The following is a 20,773-nucleotide window of genomic DNA, read 5'->3' as shown; positions in this document are numbered from 1 at the left end:
AAAATTTTGATTCTGAAATGGGCCTTTATGGCTACTTGACAAATAGAAATAGAATAAATCCCAACCCTGAAATGAGGCCTTGGCCTTGCAACTGATCTTCCTTCTCGTTTCCATCAGTGAGTCAGCAATAACAATCATGTAGAAAGTAAAAGAATATTAATCTATGTATAACTGAGGTCCTTATTAGCAACTAAGACCTTTGAGATTTCGTTCTCACAAATTCAGTCTTTTAAAGATAAAAGGCTAGGTAGTCATGATGTTAGTGTTTGAACTACCTATAAAAACCAGGCCAGAAAAGTTCCCACAATACCATGCCAGCAGGTATAATTTCCAGGGATAGTTCCCTCCTTACAAAGGCATAAAAAAGCACAGGTGACTCTACAGGACACTGGACAAGTGCCCAGCTGCCCTTTGAAGCATCCTTACCTTGCCTGCCTCTCCCTTCTACTCTCCCCTCAATACTCTGTATGTAGAAGCTCTTCTTTCTCTCTGACCTGTGCTTCTCTGCCAGGGACACTTGCTACAAATACATTTGAAAGACAGCACGTTCTGATGGACCAGGACGGGGCTGGAATTTAGGGCTGTGGAGTTAGGGTGTGAAACCGATGGTACTGGCTAACAGGAAGACTTGGTGCCAAAAAAAGTAGGTGGAATTTAGTCTACTCTCAGTGTGGACTTAGAGATTTAGACCCCAAACCCAGGGTGAGGACAGCTGCCTTATGTCACATGCTAAAAGAAATCTCAGGCAGAAGGTGCCAAAATTCCCACTGTGGTCACATGGCAATGTTTCACAGCTTTAGGCAACCACAGGAAAAGGCATAATAATCAAGAAATTGGTCCGCATCAAGTCCAATGGCTCTTTTTATTACCCTGGTGATGCTTATGTCTATGTATCATGTTTCCAAAATGTTGAAGCTATTAGAACCAATGGTGTGGAAGACAGTGAGCCAGACTAAGTTTCAGAAGCAAAGGTTATAGCTTTACAGATTCGAATCATAGTGCTAGACAGCAACGTCAAAGGTCACATCTTCTAGGCAGATGGATACTTAATGAAGCCACCTGAGGTGCATAATTATCTGACTCATTTTGCAAGGACTGAGAATCACAGAATGGAAAATAACAGAAGGATGTTCTAATCTTATCCCCTTATTGAACAGAAAAGGAAACTGAGGCTCAGAGCAAGAAATGGCAGTCAGGAGAAGAACACAAGTGTCCTTCCTGACTCCTGGTCTAATGTTCTTTCTTTCTTTCTTTCTTTTATTTTTTTGGCTAGGCAATGGGGTTAAGTGACTTGCCTAGGGTCACACAGCTAGCAAGTGTTATGTGTCGGAAGCCGGATTTGAACTCAGATCCTCCTGAATCTAGGGCCGGTGCTCTATCCACTGTGTCACCTAGCTGCCCCATCTAATGTTCTTTCTACTAACACATGCGCACTCACTTCAGGGACAATGTTTGTTTCTACATTCTTCACTAGCAGACTAAGGTCCACTCTCTCTTTTGGAGAAGGTCATACTAAGCCACAAGCCTTGGCTGCCATGTTCTCTCTTTTGGCCTACTGGGGGAAATGGTGGCTTTTGTGTTCTTATAATTTCTTTGTACATTTAAAGGCTGTTATTAAGTTGCATTTCAAAAGGGCTCCCCCCTTCCCCCGCCCCCAAGGCTACGAATTTCCCGCCCCTTTTCATTCTTTGAATCAGTTCCATTTCTCCTTTCGATATTCTTTCCCGGTTTCAAAGGATAAGAGGCCAAAACCAGCCTGACCAATGCCACGCAAAGTGAGCAAACCACAGAATCAACATGCCTTTGTCAATCCATGAAAATATTTTAGCTATGGCTGGAAGGACAGTGTACGCTTCTTCCTATATGTCCTATATCTGTGCTGTTAGTTCTCTGGACAAACATTTTTCTAATTTTTTTGGAGGCCATTTTAAATTCTATTTCAGCTGAAATGTTAGACATCCCTAATCAATATGACATCATTTGCAAATCTGGTTCGTGCTTCTAGTTTAATGACAAAATCAAAAGACATTAACCATGGAAATTACACCAGGCATAGCACTAACCTTTGAGAGTATGTGTACCCCTCTCTAGCTGAACTTGAACCATTGGTAATTCCTTAGGCACAGCCCTCTGGTCAGTATCAGCCTCACCTCTACAAAGCTTCCTTGCATTCCTTCCCCATCACTCTAGCTACATGACCCTGGGTAAGTCACTTAACCCCTCTGAGCCTCAGTTTTCTCATTTGTATAGTAAGGGGATTGGACTCTGGGGTCACTTACAAAGCTAAATCTATGATCCTATGACCATTCTGTTGCTTCTGCTTCCTTCTCCCACTTCTGACAGCCTCCTTCAAACTTCTCTGTTCTTATCATTAGCACCACCATCTTCCCAGTGAGCAGGGGTCAAAACTTAAGGGTCATCTTTGATTTAGTCTTCTATATCCCTCATATCTAACTAGTCACTAAGACTTTTATATTTTTCTGAAATGCTTCCCATATTTCTTCTTTATACCCACTGTCATCACTCTAGTCCAGGCCCTCTTTACCTCATAATCTGGATTGTTTTTTAAAAGTTTAAGGAAAAAAAAACCTTAATAAAACAGTATAATCATGTCCCCCAACCCCAAACCCTTACAAATGAACTCTTCCTTGCAACAAAGAAGCACACTCACTCAAAATGATCATGCCTCATGCCTGGTTATTGCAATCACCTCCTTGGTGGACCCCTTGTTTCTCTACCCTGTTACCCGCTACCTCCCAACAATTTTCCTTAACAACTACTTTTATCATATTGCTTATCCCCTTCAAAACCATCAAGGAATTTTTACTTCCTGCTACAATAACTCTATATTCCTCGGCCTATCTTTTTTGAGGCCCTCTGTGGCCTGCCTCCACCAGCACAGTGTTGCAGAAAGAACACTGGACTAGGAATCAGGAGATTCCTAAGTCTGAGTACCAGCCCTGCCACTAACTAATTGTGTGACCTTGGACAAGTCATTTAATTTGCTGTGACTCAGGTTCTGGCTCTGTAAAATGATATGCTGAATTAGATGGTCTCTAAAGTTCTTTTCCAGTTCTAACAATCTGGGGTGATTCTATGTATTAAGGTTCTTTTTAGTTCTAATATTCTATGTTCTCTAGGCTAGGAATCCTAAACCTTGGCTTGTGACTTACCTCTGTCATAAATGTACAAATCTGGGCAAGTCACTTCCCTATTCTGGGCGGGCCTCAGTTTCCTCCTGTGGATGCTCCTGGCTAACATTCAGTCATTCTGTGCCTTTGTTCCCACTGTGTGTTTTTCACCTGGAATGCTGCCTTGTCTCTTTTCCTTGTCAAAACCCTGTCCAGCTCAAATTCATCCTTCATGAGATCCGAGCTAACTACCCTAGCTCTCAAAGATGTCCTTCTTTCGGTCTCAAAAATATTTATCTGCTCCCAACAACTGAGCACTTACAGACTATTGTGCATCAGCCACTGTCATTTTACGTGTGTGATTATTAATACCACAAGTAGACTCTTAGCTTCTAGAAGGTAGGAAAAATGTCTCCTTCTTATGTTTCTCCTTACATGGGATTGAATCTACAGTAGATTAATAAATACTTATCGATTGATCCTCAAATTGGGAATCTCATGATCTCCCCAGGGATGTAAGGAGTGAATTGCAGACCCTGAAGCTATAGAGCCGCAGTCAACATTCTGGGAAAAAGTGGCAAACTGCAAGCTCCTCATCTCTTGGCTCTCCCCCTTGTGCTCCTTATATCCTCTGTCTTTAAGACCTTATGTGGGAGATTGAAACTGTGAAGCTCTGGACAGCTGTTTGCTGATGGAAGCATAGTCAAGTCAATTAATCAATCAAAAAACACTTATTAAGCACCTACTATGTGCCTTCTTTGAATGGAAAGGAATCAGGTAAGGGAAAAAGTGGAGATACTCTAGACCCGTCCCCCCCTTATATATTTTTTTCTTAATCACATGTGGACATTTTCACCAACATGTACTATTATATGTGTTGGTAAAAATGTCACATGTAATAGAGAATGAATACCTTTCTGAACTCCAGCTGGATTTCATCTAATACTTCTCTTTTATTTACATGATTTGGCTATTTTAGGAAACTTTAAAGAAGAGCAATTCAATTAAATTGCTATACTAAATGTCAGCTTCTGAGGGTTGGTTGGGTAAAAACAGTAAAGCAATTTCTGTACTCTCTACTTCACAGAAGCAAGGAAGAAAACAGAGAAACCAACTGGAATGGTCCATATGGCTAGAGTCTACAGATGGAGAGATAACCTCTTATAATTTTGGGATTATAAATCAGTGATTCTAACTTTAGCTATATATGATGAAAAAAAATCCTTAAAAAAAGAAAAAGAAAAGAAAGAAAATACTTATGATGTGTCCCACAAAATGGTAGCTTTGATGTCTACTTGGCAAAAACTAAGAGGAAAAAAAAAAGGTTTCTGTTAGATAAACTTAAAGACTGCAACTGTTTGCTTAAGAAATTAATATTCAACAAAAACTACTGGGAAAACTGGAAAACAGTGTGGCAGAAATTAGATTCAAACCAGCACCTCACACCATACACCAAGATAAACTCCAAATGAAAACAAAACTTACATATAAAAGGTCACATCATGAACAAATTAGAGGAGCAAGAAATTTCCTGTTGGACCCGTGGATACAGGAAAAGTTCACGACCATACAAGGGATAGAGAGGTTCATGGAAGGTAATATGGTCAATTTGGATTACATAAAATTTAAAAATTTTTGGAACAAACAAAATCAATGCAACTAAAATTATAAGGGAAACAGTTATGTGGGGGGAAAATCTTTACAGCAAATTTCTTTGATACAGGTCTCATTTCCAAGACATATCAAGAAATGATTTAAATTTGTAACACTACAAGGCATTCTCAATTAATAATAGTCAAAGGATTTCAGCAGTTTTCAAAGAAATAACTCTAAGATAACAACCATAAGGAAAAAAAATGCTCCACTAAAAAATGCTCTACGAATAATGACAGGAAGGCAAATGAAAGCAACCTCATCAGACTGGCAAATATGACATAAAAGGAAAACTGACAAATGTGGAAGGGACTACAGGAAAACAGGTACATTAATGTATCAGTAGTGGAGCTGTGAACTGGTCCAGCCATTTTAGAAAGCAATTTGGTATTATGCTCAAAAGTTATTAAACCCTTTTACCCAGTAACACCACTACTAGGCCTAAACCCCATCCTCAAAGAAAAAGGAAAAGGATCCATTTTTACAAAAAATATTTATAGAAGCTATTTTGGCAGTGGCAAAGAATTGAAAGCTAAGCTATCAATTGAGGAATGGTTGAATAACATACGGCATATGAATGTAATGGAGTATTATTATGCAATAACAAATGATCAAGAGCATAGTTTCAGAGAAACCTGGGAAAATTTGTAGAACTGACACAGGGTAAAGTAAGCAGAACCAGGAAAACAATTTATATAATAACATCAACATTATAAAGACAAACAACTTTGAAAGACTAACAACTCTGATCAATATAATGATCAAACACGGTTCCAGAGTACCAAGAATGAGGCTATCCACTTTCTAAAAGAGAGATGGTAGCCCAAGATGCAGAATTAGACGTACATTTTTGGACACTGTCAATACAAGAAATTGTTTTGCTTTTAATATCCATATCTGTTTTTTTTTCTTTTTTTAAATGAGGGAAGTAGGAGAGGGAGAAAATTAATGCTTGTTAATTTAAAAAAATAAAAGTTACAATAAAAAATTTTAAAGTAGGTCCTTATGCTTCATTGACTCTTTGAGATGAGAAATCCTCAACAGCTCTAAAGGTCAAGGGTTCATAAGTATGACCCATAATCATGATGATCAGGGATCTATAGAATGGGATATTTGAGAGACACTATGTTTAGATGCCTTTCCTACAGTAATTTTATGGGGAATTAAGAACTAATTAACTTTAAGCTCTTCTCAGTGAAAGTGTCAAATACATTAAGGGCATAAAAGGAAAAAAAATAAGGACAAACTTACAGCCAGGTTTCTATTGATGAGGCAGCTCAGGTCCCCAGGCTTGTCAGTATTTCGGATATCCACATCATGAGGTGACACAAACACCTTTTCATTGTTGAGGTCAAAGAATTCTACTTCTGTCAGACCTACATAGACCTCATTTCCCCAGTTGGACAGGATCTCCATGGTCACATAAATAGCATCTTTGATCTCTTCTACTTTGGTTTTCAATGTATTCTTAAAAAAAAAAAAACTAATAAAAATACAGCATGGATGTTAGACTCTACAAGGACATGTATTTCTCTTTTTCACTGGGTATATTTGTCATCATTTCTGTCAATCACATATCAAAAAATATTTATTCCATTTATTTTATTACCTTCCTATCTCCATAGCAGAGGGGCAGGAATGGTGCTCTCTCTCTCTCTCTCTCTCTCTCTCTCTCTCTCTCTCTCTCTCTCTCTCTTATTGTCTCTGTCTTACACACTCTCTGTCTTACTCTCTCTCTCTTCTTTGGTACAGGAATAGCCTGCTTAATATCATTAACTATTAAAATACAATAGGAGGTGAAACAGTGTTATAGGGTTGGTTAGTTTGACAATGGTCAATATTCCCCGTGACACTAGAAAGACACCCAAAGCTTGAGAAAATTAAAACTGCAACTGGGATTCAAGTTCCAATAATTCTGTGAAGTTGTATAATGGGAAAAACCCCCCACTGGATTTAGAGTCAGATTATCTGGGGGTTTAGTCCCAGTGCTGTGAATAACTAGCCAGGTGATCATGAGCAGGTTATTTAATTTTTATGGGCCTCCATTCCTTCATTTCTCAAATGAAGTTGGACTAAATTATTTCCAGTACCCTTCTCCTCCTAAATTCTACGATGATTAATTTTAGGCCTCACTGAGACCATGTGGTCACACCAAAACCTTGAACATTCTATTTACTTGCATTTATCAGCAAAGTTCCTATTATCCACTGATAGTCTGCCTATAAGGGCAGTTAGGTGGTGCCGTGGATAGAATGTTGGGCCTGAAGTCAGGAAGACTCTTCTTCCTGGGTTCAAATCTGGCCTCAGACACTTACTAGCTATGTGACCCTGGGCAAGTCACTTAACCCTATTTGCCTCAGTTTCCTCATATTTAAAATGAGCTGGTGAAGTACATGGCAAACCTCTCCAATATCTTGGACAAGGGAACCTCAAATGGTGTCACAAAGAGTCAGATACAACTAAAACAACTGAATTCTGCCTAGATTCATCCCCCAACTTCCAAACCCCTCTTACTTTCCCTATCTTTTCCCTCTCAATGTAATGACCAACTGTGGTTCCAGAGTACCAAGGATGAAACATGCTATTCACTCCCTGACAGAGAGGTTAATGGCTTAAGATGCAGAACTGGACATACATTTTTGGATATGGCCAATGTAAGAATCTGTTTTGCTTTAACATCCATATATTTTTTTCAGTGGGGGGATGAAACTGAATCCTTGCCTGCTGAAGAACACTCCCCTCCCCAATCTGTCATTCACTTTCTCATTGTCATCTACCTCAACCATATTCACCCAAGTCCCACTCCAGATCTGCCTGCTTCTTCCATTATGCCCTCTTGAACACTCACACTACAATTAATGACCTTCCTTCCTTCATTTCAGACCTCTTCCTGTCACGCTGCTTCCATCTTCTGGCCCTCACTCAGATCTGGTTTGCTCTGTATGATACTGGTTGCATCTTTTCCCAAAATACCTTCCACCCCAACCTCTTTTCGTCCCAGACTGGAAGTAGGAGAGCTCCCCATACCCCACTGCCACTTCCAGACTCTCCTTAAACCCTTCTCATTCAGTAGGCTCTTGGCTTTTAAGGTTCACTCTACCAAAATTCACACTTGACCCCTAGGATATTTTCCCTCCTTTCTCAATGAATTTAGTGCCTGGCTCAGTCTTCCTTCTGCAGAAGGCCTTTCCTGATCTCGCCAGCTGCTTGTGACTTTCCTTCCAAGGTTACCTTTTGTCTACCTTCCAAGTGTCTTGAATATACCATGTTACCTACATGAATGAATAAGAAAGCATTTTCTTTCACTCATTTGACCCACTTAGAACATAGCTTTTTGAGGATGGGGATTTTCACTTTTATCTTCACATGTTTAGTATTTAACACAGTGTCTGGTATTTGGTAAGTGCTTAATAAATAATAACGGCTAATATTTACATAGTGCTTTCTAAGTGCCAAGCACTGTGTTAAGCATTTAACAATTATTTCCTCATTTTATTCTCACATCAACCCCTGGGAGGTAAGTGCTATTATTATCCTAATTTTACAGATGAGGAAACTGAGGAAAACATGTGATTTACCTAGGATCACATAGCTAGTAAGTGTCTGAGGCCAGATTTGAATTCATGTCTTCCTAACTCCAGGGCTAGCACTCTATCCACTGCACCATCCAGCTGTTTCAATGCAACATTTGCTAATTAACTGACTGATTTTGTTTTAGGTGATGGGACAGATAATATTAAAGCAGGATTTTGGAAAGCAAGTTTTTGTTATGTAAAAATATGGTTGTAAAGTGTCAATGACATTTTTGGGAAAAAAGACTACAGGTTATACCCGTAGCTGTTTGCAAATCTCTATGAATGCTGTAAACATACAGTAAAATCACAGAACGGCCTTCAAATACCCCTTCTCTGGCCTGGAATATGGCACCAGTCTCCACAGATCAATCACTCATAAAAGAGAGAACTTCCCATGTGCCCTCTGTAAATGAGATCTGGCAATCTGTAATGGTTCTGTGAACAGGGAGCTGAGGAAATGAACAACAACTGTTCATTACTTTTTTTTTAGTGTGGATCTGTAAAACCCTGGGTTATTAGTGTGAGCTGACTGTACAGGCGAAGAAACTGAGGCTCACAGAGGAATTGTGATTTACCCAAGGTCACACAGTTAGTCAGGGCTCAGGTTGGGACTAGAACTACTTCTCCAAGTGATACTTCTACTCCATCATGTTGCCCATTGTTTCCATTCTACAATGATGAAGGGTGGAAGGTCAAATTTTCCATAGTGTTGGCAATTCAGGACTTTTTATTTAGTCACCAGGCAAAACACAGACTTTGTTCCTCTAGTGAGTGACTTACGCAGTCCTGGCCAGACAACTTTTTCTCTCTTTGCCAAGGTTTCTCTGGTTGTAAGATGAAGCGAGCAACACTGACCTAACTCATGAGAGGGTCCTGAGGGGAACAAGATCAGCTCATGCCCTGCTTTCCAGGGGTCAGATGACCATCTGAAGAGGTGCTAAAAAGCAGGGTTGTGAGTTGGCAGTTTGAAAGATGCCAGATGGAAGCAGAACGCCTTGCAGACTGTCTATTCTGGATTGCACCCAATATAATATACAACTGGTAAAGTCTTTCCATTTAGTTTCTAAATGTAGAAGCTGAAAGGCCTAGCTAATGCTAGGCGAACGTCACTGTCAAAATGGTAACTCTGCCACTCATGCTCCTTTACCAGCATATACACCAGCTAAAAGGCAATCTCTGGGTTCATGGCAGAAATGGTACCCACTGGAATAATCACAGTTATGCCACAAAAGTTAAAAAAAAAAGTCTTGCCTGGGTTTTTAAAAATAAGAGTCTTCTTACTTCACTTTTGGGGAATAACTGAATATGGCATAATCTAGCAGCAGTTCATGAAGACTGATCATCGGCACAAAATAGAGTCAGTGCAGACTCATGCAAAGTAAGGAGATGTAAGGCACGGCCTAAGACAGACCTTCTAAGGTCTCATCCACACTCCTCCTTCCTAACTCTCAATGCTTTTCTTAACCTACACACCAGAAAAAATGCTTGCTGCTACTATTACTGTATGACAGTTATCACTTACAAAGGACATTTATATATCTGCAAGTGTTTTATTTGCATATCTCACTTTGCATATCAGATGACTGATAAGAATTCATCCATTCCTAAATCCTATGATATGATAAGTGACCTGACTCCAGATCTGGTGCTCTTACCACTCTATGACACTGTCTCTTTACAAACTGGAGTTTCAGAGATGGCTCCTACTAAATATTTATCAAAGGTTAAACAGGGCACGTTTTCTCACCTCAAGATCTGATACAGGTTCCTCAGGCCCTACATGACTGAGATGGGCAGGGTCATTTTCAATCGCCTGAAGGACTTTCAGAAGCTTCTTCTGTTGCCTAAAACATGATTGAACTTTCAGGAAACATGTAGCAGTAACTGATATACAAAGGGAACACACTACCAGTAATGCCTTTTCTTTGTGTCCCAAAGAAAGGGGATAGGTGGGAAAGAAATATAACCAATAAGAAACTAGAGTAGAATCTCAGTTTTTTTCCCCCATAAGGCAATCTGAAGAAAATATACATGGATAATTCCTGCCTGCAATATGCCCCGATCAAGCCAGCCCAAGGAACCATGCACCTCACTATAAAATACCCCCCAGAGACAGGCTTTGGAGCCCATGATTGTTAAAGAAGAAAATTTTGGTAACACAGAATCTCCACTCACAGGCCAAGGGGGGCATTCAGATAGTCCACTTAGGCACACCCCACATAATGCCACCCTAACTAACGTCACTTTGGGATTGTTGTTGTTCATTTGTGTTTGATTCTTCATGACCCCATCTGGGGTTTTCTCTGCAAAGATACTGGAAAGGTTTGCTGTTTCCTTCTCCAGCTCATTTTACAGATGAGGAAACTGAGGCAAACAGGCTTAAGTGACTTGCCCAGGATCACACAACTGGATCACACAGCTGTCTGAGGCTGGATTTGAACTCTGGTCTTCCTGACTCCAGGCCAGATGCTCTATCCACTGTGTAACCTAGCTGGTCCCATTTTGGGATAACATTGATGATACATTATAACTGTGACCCACTGGGAAGTTGGGAAACCCCCACATGTGACTGATAAAATCATTTTTATTTTTTTAAGGCAATTGGGGTTAAGTGGCCTGCTCAGGGTCACACAGCTAGTAAGTGTCAAGTGTTTGGTCAGAGGCCACATTTGAACTCAGGTCCTCCTGACTTCAGGGCCAGTGCTGTATCCACTGTGCTACCTAGCTGCCCCTAAAATCATTTTTATGACACTAACTCCCATTCTTGTGGCACTTTGAGGTTTACAAAGCTGTGTTTTCCAGCCTTATGAGGTAGACTACAGCATTATAGATTTAGAGCTGGAAGGGACCTGAGAGCTAATCTAGTCCCTCTTTGTTTTTTTTTGTTTTGTTTTGGTGAGGCAATTGGGGTTAAGTGACTTGCCCAGGGTCACACAGCTAGTAAGTGTTAAATGTCTGAGGTCAGATTTGAACTCAGGTCCTCCTGACTCTAACGCCAGAACTCTATCCACTGCGCCACCTAGCTGCCCCTCTTCTTTGTTTTACAGAGGAAGAAACTGTGGCCTTTCCTTGACCAAGCTCACAGGTAAGAAGTAGTAACGGTTAAAGCTGAACCCAAATCTATTGCCTCCAAATTCAGAATTTCTTTCACTTCAATATTATCAGTATCATTATCATTATATTATTATCCCTACTTTTAAAATGATAAAACTGAAGCTCAGGGAGATGAGGCAATTTGCGCTGCTATTACACACAGTAATTTAATGTCAGAGCCAGGATTTGAAAACAGGTCCTTTGGTTTCAAGAGCACTGATCTCTCTGGTTTAGGCTGGTTCTGGAACAAATTGCCCCCCAAAACACCATTTTGTACAACAAGTTTTTGAGCAACCATATGGATGTCACATGAGGAAGGCCCACGTAGTATACCGATGAGTCCATTAAGTGAGAAATGTTGGTTGTGATGAAATTAAAATCACAGAATCTCAAAGCTAGAAGGTAATCTCCAGAACTCTCAGTCCACCTGATACATGAATTCCTTTGACAATAACTCGGACCTGCCAAGCTAACTCCCTACCTGTTAGAAGACATACAAGTAACTGGATATAACAAGAGTCAAGTTTTCAGGCCCTTCTCTCTATAGGGTCATTCATTCTAAATATAACTGGGAGCCTTAACCAATGGAAAGTGAACCCCAACATTTTCCGTTTTCAAGAATGATAATGATCCTATAGTACTCTGAGGTACTCAAAGTGCTTTCCACTGTATATCATTTGATCCTCACAAAATCCCATGTAAGTCTTATAGGCATTATTTTCCCGACTTCATAGAAGAGGAGACAATAATATGGAAAAGTTAAATAACTTCTCAAGGATAACATAGCTAGAAAGTATCTGAGGAAAGACTTAAAATCAGGTCTTTCTGACCCTGGGGCAGCTAGGATAGAGCCCTAGGCCTGGAGTCAGGAAGATTCCTTTTCCTGAGTTCGAATCTAGCCTGACACTTAATAGCTGTGTGACCCTGGGCAAGTCACTTCACCCTTTTTTCCTCAGTTTCCTCATCTGTAAAATGAGCTGGAGAAGGAAATGGCAAACCACTCCAATATCTTTGCCAAGAAAACCTCAAATGGGGTCAAGAAGAGTCAGACATGACTAAAATGACTGAACAACAAATTTCTGACCCTACCCTAGGGATAATTAACTGAGCTCTGTGACCTTGTTTTTTCTTTTTAATTTTGATAACTGTATTTTTAAAAAAATTGATTTCCTTTGGAATCTTAGGTACTTTAGTTTATGCATTTAAAAACACTATTCTGAAAAGAGGTCCATGGGTTTCACCAGTATGCTAAAAGTGTTTGTGATACAAACAAAGGTGAAGACCCCACTTTCCCAGATCCAGAATACTACAGTGCCTCTCTCTGGAACAATAAGGACTGTTCTTGCATGTAGAATGATAGAAAGAGGCACATTTGGCTTTATTTAAGTTCATCATTGATGAAATAGTTCCAAATAGCAATTATCCCATTTATATTCAGCAGATGAGTGCTTCCTTTGTGGCTGCAAAGGTATGCAGAGTTCTGCATTTCTGTCCATATTAGACATGAACAGACAAGGACAAGGTATTTTCCTAAAAGGAATTGTTAGTTTTGTTTACTCGAGGGAAAGGAGAGGACTGTGGAAGTTAAAATGACTCTAGGATACACTAGAAATGAAAACAAAAATATTACAGCAAGGAAATCTGATGATCACTTCATTCAGTTTAAAAAAAAAATCCACCTTAATAAGTACCTGCTTCCCAGAAGACCAATTCTTTCTATTGCTTCCGTGACTGCATTTGTACCCTCTGCAGTTTTGGATGGCTCAGATATAACACTGGCTATGGAAAGGTCAGGAGGAGGCACCTGAGATTGGAGAAATTCATTAACAGAGTACAGAAACTAAATTTCAGAAACATCAGTGACTGCTCTTAAAGGCATATAGATGAAAACCGATAAATTTAATTTTTAGTAGGAAATAAGAATAAGAAACATTTCATGTACACATTAAATCAACAAAATACTTCTACAATGTACAAATTTTCTATTTCGTCTGATTGCTGGGTGAAATTTAATGCAATTCTATTCAACAAGCATTTATTATGTACTTGTGCCATGCATTGTTGGTAGGCACTGTAGACATAAAGACAAAAACACATCAGTCTGTGGTCTCACAGGGCTTACATTCTTCTTCTGTCAACCTTTTTGAATGAATTATCTAAAGAGAATTCCAATCACATGATTGGGATCGTAGGATTTAGGGATAGAAAGGACCAGAAATATCATTTAATCCAATCAACTAATTTTACAGAGAAGGAAACTGAGGTCCAGAGAAGAGAAATGATTTTCTCAAGGTCACAAAGCTAGTCAGTGGCCGAGATATCAGCCAAATACAGTGGTCCTTCCTCTGCCCTATTTTTTTAGTCTTTTAAAAAAAATTCATCATCCAAACTAAAGATGCGTTCCTTATGATCTTAATTCTCTTCTTTTCTATTTAATTGCATTTCTCTAATCTTCAGAAGCACAATAGTTCACCAATAAGATCACCCAGAAACATTGCAGCATGGTGTCTGAAACTGCTGTAATGGTGGCAGAAACGGTTATTAACAGTAATTTACACATGTCAGTAGATTCTGGAGGAGGCAAGCTAGTTTTAAGGAAAGAAACTTTAGGTCAAGTAAAAGGAAGAAACCACAAAAGTATTACTATCAAATGTAGAAACTTCTTATATAACATGCATTAGGATCCTAGCATATCACAGCTAGTCCAACACCATAATTTTACAGATGAGGAAACTGAGGCCCAAGGAATGGAAGTAACTTGTTCCAGAAAATATGGTGGGTAATTAGCAGAGCTGAGATTTGAACCCAATTATTCTGATTCAAAATTCAGTGTTCTTTTCACCAATAACTAAAATTTCTATTACTTTGGGGGGTTTTTTGGAGGGGGCAGAGTCTATTCAACTTAGCAAAGTTTTAGGAAGGTATTCTTAACCTAAATTCCACTGAATCCCAAGGGTCAGTGGATAGATTTAGGGGAATATATGAACTTGGATGAGAAAAACTAAATTTTTACTTCAAGATAATTGGTTTCTTTTGTAATACTATTATTTTATTTTATGTATTTGAAGACATTATTGTGAGAAGGGGTCCACTGGCTTCACCAAATGCCAATGGAGTCATGACCCAAAAAAAAAGGTTAAGAACCCTTGGTCCAGGGGGATCTTCCAGAAAGCTGGATCTACTAGGCTCATATTAAAGAAATCCAGAACCTTCCTTTTTCAGGACTAACAGTGTAATGGAAAGAGCAGACTTCAAGTAAAAAGACCTAGGTTCAAGACTCAGCTCTGCCATTTACTAAAGGTGAAACCTTAACTAAATCACTTAACCTGTTCACGTCTGTTTGTTCATCTATAACATGGGAATAACATCCATTGTTCTTAACTCCAGTATTATTGTATGGATCAAATGAGACAGCTATACTATAGTGGAAAGGACCTCGGACTTGGAGGCTGGAGAGCTGGGCCTTAGTTCCAACTCTGACACGTGCTCGCTGTGTGACCATGAGCAAGTTAATTAAGTTCTCCGAGTTTGCTTCCTTCTCTGTTAAATGGTGACAATAATTACTTGTTCTAGCTACTTCACAGGATTGTTGTGACGAAAACATTTGTATGCCTTGAAGTCCTATGCCATATAAAATTGTAATTATTATTTATTTGTAATGTTTTAGCAAGGAGCTGAACTAGATGAGCTCTGACATGCCTTCCAATCCTATCATTCTAGGATTTTAATGAATGTGAAAGCATTTTATACATTACAATATCATAGAAACATAAGCTATTACTATTATTTTACTTTTTATTCATATCCTTTAGCTTTGAATCATCTTCCATACTGCCCCCTTTTCTTATCCAGAGAACCACTCCCTCTAACAGAAAGAGAAGAAAAGGCAATTTAGCAAAGTTAACCAACATATCAACTGTGCCTGATAATTTTTGCCATTATCAACATCAAGAGTTCTTCACCTCTGCAAATGAGGGAGCTACACTTTCTTGTCTCTTCTTTGGGACCAAGCTTGGTCATTATAATTACAAAGTGTTCAACTGCTTTTTTATTTTTTTAACCATTGCTAGGCAATGGGGTTAAGTGACTTGCCCAGGGTCACACAGCTACTATGTGTCAAGTGTCTGAGGCTGAATTTGAACTCAGGTGCCCCTGACTCCAGGGCCAGTGCTCTATCCACTGCACCACCTAGCTGCCCCAATTAGCGGCTTTTTAAAAAATGGTGTTTTTTCCATTGACATTGTTGTAGTAATTATATAGATTGTTTCCTTGGTTTTGCTTATTTTGCTTTGCATGAATTCACATAATTCTTCCTATGCTTCTCTGCATTTTTCATAGTCATCATTTCTTAGGGGTGCAGGAATATTCCATCACATTCATGTATGATTTGTTTAGCTATTCTCCAATCAATGGACATACATATTGTGGTTATTATTATCATTGTCACCATCATCATTATCATCATCCTTATCATTATCATTATACTACCAGGAGACTATAGTCTGGAAAAACTTTGATGTCTGTGCTGGGAAACTACATATAATGTCTACAGTAAAGTTATCAGCATTCTAAAACCTGTTAGTTTTATACTGTACCGGTCTTTCCTTTCGTCTATTCTTTAAATGGATTCAAATCTATTGCCTCTGTTTTGGATCATTAAAGAAGGTTTGAATGACTGCTGCTTAGTATAAGGATCCTTTATTCGTTTAATGATGAAATATACATTTATTAGCCTTTTAAAACAGTCAGGAACTAAAAGGCATGAAATGTCACTGTTTAATCACAATCTACTTATTACTACTAATTTTGTCTCTCATGTGCTCAAGGAAGGAGAATCAAGGACCTTTAGACCTTGAATTAAAAAATCTGGCTCCTCAAAGAAACCTCTTGACTTCATGAAAAATTTCTAAAGAGTCGAATTTTTTTTTTAATTTTTCAGGAGTAGTGCAGGTCACTAATGTGACCACCTAGAAACAATATCCTTTCAAAAAAATCTAGAGCGCTAATCTGTAATGTTCATTCATTCAACAAATATTTATTAAACATCCCCTACATATAATGTAATTTGTTAGTAGCTGGGGGACATATAACAATAAATAAGGTATGATTTCTATCTTCAATGAGGTTAGTCTACTAGGAGAAATAAGATAGGGACACAGGAAAATGTACAAATTAGAATATGATGAGCACATAAGAGGAGTACCAAGTGCCTGATAAAGTATTTTACTGTTAGTGTTTTATTGAAAATGTAAGGTGCTCTTTTCCTGAAATTTCTGTATCTTATTTACTACTTTGTATAGTTTTATACCTTATGTACCTATAAAACGGCATGCATTGCCAGAGCTAGCTCAGTGTTTGGGAGACTCTAAAGGAAAGTGTGGGAGAGAAGAGGTATCAGACTGTCTACCAAAGTGAAGGTCTGCAGAGCCATTGTGATGACCTCATTGTTGTACGCCTATGAAACCTGGACAGTATACCAGCACCATGCCAGAAAATTGAATCATTTCCATTTGGATTATCCTAGTAAGATTCTGAAGATCACCTGTCAAGATAAGGCATGGGACATTGAGGTCCTTTCTTGAGCTGAACTGGCAAGCATTCAAACTCTGATGGGCTGGCCACATTATTCAAATGCCAAAAGTACGTTTGCCTAAAAGGTTATTTTATGGAGAACTCACACAAAGTAAGCACTTACATGGAGGTCAGAAGAAGCAATACAAGGACACTCTCAAGGTCTCTGAAGAACATTGGAATGACTAATATGGAAATGTTTTACATAATTGCACATGTATAACCTATATCTGATTACTTACCATCTAAGGGAGGGGAGTGGGGAAAGAGGGAGGGAGGGAAGGAGGGATAGAATTTGGAACTCAAAACTTTAAATAAAATGTTTTAAAAATTGGAAAAAATAACTTTGGAATTAATTGTGAAACATGGGAGACACTGCCACAGTATAACCTAGAAAAGCTTGCCTACATCAAAGAAGATGATAAATACTCTATGAGCAAAGCAGAATTGCTCAAAAGAAACACGAGGTGCAAATTTCAAGCCATCTCCACTCCAAATGTTCATATAGAATATTTGTGCTTTTGAGCTCACATTGGTGTGATCAGCCACAATCGGACACACTGTACCTTGACCCAACCTAGTGATGTCATTTGGGTCTTCTTTGAGGAGGAAGGACAACGAACAACCTATAGATTTGATTTCAAGGACCTAATTTGAGAAAAATCATGTGGTATCTAGCATCCCTTAAAGAAACTGCGCTATGTCCATATGTGTTTTCATCACTACTTTTTCATAAATAATGCTTATAATGTTTCCCAGCTCCCCCTTTTTGGTAATACATTTCTAATAAGCTACTCACATAAAATACTATCTTTTCTTTGCAAAATGCTATAGAACCCTATAATTAGTCCTTATCACGATTTTGGAATAGGTGAAGAGAAGGGAATCATCTGGGGTTGGATAAGTGCTATCATGGACCAAGTTTATCTCAGGTAGAGCATATCATGTTATGGTGATACTCTAAACAGAACAGGTTCATGGGGGAAAAAAAGGAGAGGTGAGATGAGAAGGTATATAATTATTAGGATGTGGTAAGTTCTAAGAAATCATAAGTTGACTCTAAAGAATAAAATGGAGATATTATAAGGGCTATACTAATTGTTCTATGATTAGTACAGGGAGTATTCTAAAGTAAGATTTGAACAGATGCATATCAGTTTTTTGAAGAAGTGGACAGAATGAAGCAGAGGAAAACAGGATACTTGGATTCTATGATATTAAAAATCCTCTAAATAAAAACATGCAGCTAGAAGAAGATATATGGATTAGGGTAAAATTTACATTAAATATCTCAAATAAAAGTTTGACAACCAAAATTTATAAGAATTTGATGTTCATTTCTAAGATCGAGAAATATTCCCAAAAGACAAGTACTCAAAGAATATGAACAAATAGTTTTTCAAAAGAATAAAAACTATCAACAAACATCTGAAAATTTGTTCAAAATCACTAATCAGAGAAATGCAAATTAAAATAACTCAGAAGTACCATTTCACATACTTCAAATTAGAAAATACAGGAAAATTTCAATGTTGGAGGGGCTGTGGGAAGACAGACATGCTTATTCACTGCTGGTAAAATTGTGATTTGGTCCAAATGTTCTGGAAAACAATTTGGAATTATGCAACAAAAAAACACTAAATTATTCAAACACTTTGACTCAGAAATCCCACCATTGGAATTATACTTCAAGCCAGTTAATGGCATCAAGAAAAGGCCCATATGTCCAAATATACTCATAGCTGCATTATTACTTGTAATAATAAAAAGCTTGAGGTGGTGGGGGAATGTGCCCAACAACTGGGAAATGGCTGCACAGATTATAATACAAGTGTAATGCAATATTACTGTGTTATAAAAGATGATTAATCTGAAGAATTCAGAGAAACAGGAATATTTATATCAAATGATGAAGAATAAAGAAAGAATAGCTAACATAATAACATGCACAGTGACCACAACAATGTAAATAAAGGTTAACAAAATAGTCAAAGACAATGGTTGATGTTGGTGCCATATTATCAAAGTGAAAGCAAGTTGTCTTCCTTTCTGATAACAAGTGGTAAACTGCAAAAACGGAAGTGATTTGTACTACCAGTACTAATCATGCTGTTAGGCTGTTTTGCTCAATTGTGTTTAAAGAACATACTCTATGGTGGGTGTTGCTTGGGTATTTGTTGGGAAGTGTCGACTTTATCAAAATAAAACTGTATAGTAGAAAAGAAAGTGGACAAGATGACCAGAGCTTCAAAGTTGGTTACATCTCCCAGGCCCTCAGAAGTTCAGATGTGTAAGGCGGTTCCAGGAAAAGATCTAATCCTAAGCCGTGCTCCAAACTGTTACTATCTTTGAGGCAGGTTGTGTATGTTGCTGTTGCAAGAGCTGGATGGTGGTGAGGGGCAATTAGTGATTTCTTCCCTGATTAGTAGGTGAGGGGAAGTTCCCAGAATATAATAGAAATCCTGGTAAATAAAGAGCACACTGACTCAACTTCCTATTATTTTCTGCCTCACTGATACTTTACATTTCTATTGTAACAGGTGTTAACAAAGTGCTTTACAAATATTACATCATTTGATCTTCACAACCCTGGGAACCAGGTTGTACAAGCATCATCCCCATTTTACAAATGAAGTTCCTAGATAGCAGAGTGAAAGCAGCAACTTGCTTGAGATCTCCCCAAAACCCCTCCAAATACCTATAAAAATGGCTCTAAACAAATTCTAAGGCAGCAGAACCCACAAAAAGACAGAGTGAAACAAATTTCCAGCCCAAGACAACCTGGATGATTGATCAGGAAGGTATATCACGCCGGGTTGGAAGTGGAGCGCAGCGCGGCATGGGCATGTAGGCCCCAGAGAACCTGGAGCAGGCCTTAGAGGACTGAATTGCAGGCAGCTATAGCGGTTTCCTGACTCCTCAATCCATGAATGCCAAAGACAACTTAGAAGGTCTGTGGGAAAAGTCTGTTTCTGCGGTGCTGAGAGAGGAAGGTGGGGTCTCAATTCCAGTTCCCTGAGAACACGGCCCTGAAGTGGGCAGCTGCTTCCCAAACTTCTGGCCCACACACACTGAGGGGGAATCGAGTGGCTGATCAGAAGGGGATTGCAGGGATCTCTCTGCTGGTGCTGAGGCAGGAATCTCTTGCTTTGTCCGTGCTTGGATCTGGGTCACAGTTCTAGACGGGGGTCCTAGGGTGAGGAGGAGTGCTGGCACGGTGGAGCTTGTAGTGGCTGTGGACAGGAAGCCTTCCTCACAGTTCCAGGACTGAAAGGAATGCTTGTGGACACTAACAGACCACAGCACAGGCCAGGAAAGGAGTAAACACCTCGCCCCTTATCATACCACCTTGCAAGAACTGAAAATTTATGGGTCCCTACAAGTATCTCTGAAAACAGCTATATAAAGCACTGAAGCTTGGGACAGTACATTCTCCACATTGGAAGCAGACTCTTACCTTAACAAAGAGTTTAAAACTCAAGTAATTGGCCGGGATCATGAGCAAGCAGCACAAAAAGAGTCAGACTATATTGTCTTACTTCGGTGACAAAGAAGATCAAAATATACAACCAGAAGAAGACAACAGAGTCAGAGCTCCTACATCCAAAACCTCCAAGAAAAATATGAATCAGTCCCAGGCCTTGGAAGAGCTCAGAAGGGATTCTGAGAAGCAAGTAAGAGAAGCAGAGGAAAAATTGGGAAGAGAAATGACAGTGATGGAAGAAAATCACAAAAAACGAGTCAGCAGCT

General features: G+C 39.0%; 1 protein-coding gene across 3 annotated transcripts in view; it reads right to left on the bottom strand.

Moving 5' to 3' along the window:
• The window catches only part of KATNIP (katanin interacting protein), a 209,342-nt gene that overhangs the window by 67,239 nt on the left and 121,330 nt on the right, over positions 1-20,773 (bottom strand). For all 3 annotated transcript variants that reach the window (XM_078152527.1, XM_078152528.1, XM_021006293.2), the window contains 3 exons: positions 13,144-13,256; positions 10,107-10,203; positions 6,036-6,251 (listed from right to left, as the gene is read on the bottom strand). In XM_078152527.1, coding sequence (XP_078008653.1) covers positions 6,036-6,251; positions 10,107-10,203; positions 13,144-13,256 — 426 coding nt within the window. The remainder of the gene's footprint in view (positions 1-6,035; positions 6,252-10,106; positions 10,204-13,143; positions 13,257-20,773) is intronic.

Source organism: Phascolarctos cinereus, unplaced genomic scaffold (assembly GCF_003287225.1).
Source record: "Phascolarctos cinereus isolate Bilbo 61053 unplaced genomic scaffold, phaCin_HiC Scaffold_4;HRSCAF=312, whole genome shotgun sequence".
NCBI classification, from domain to species: Eukaryota; Metazoa; Chordata; class Mammalia; order Diprotodontia; family Phascolarctidae; genus Phascolarctos; species Phascolarctos cinereus.
The sequence above is the reverse complement of the archived record's forward strand: the minus strand, read 5'-3'. Positions and strand labels throughout refer to the sequence as shown.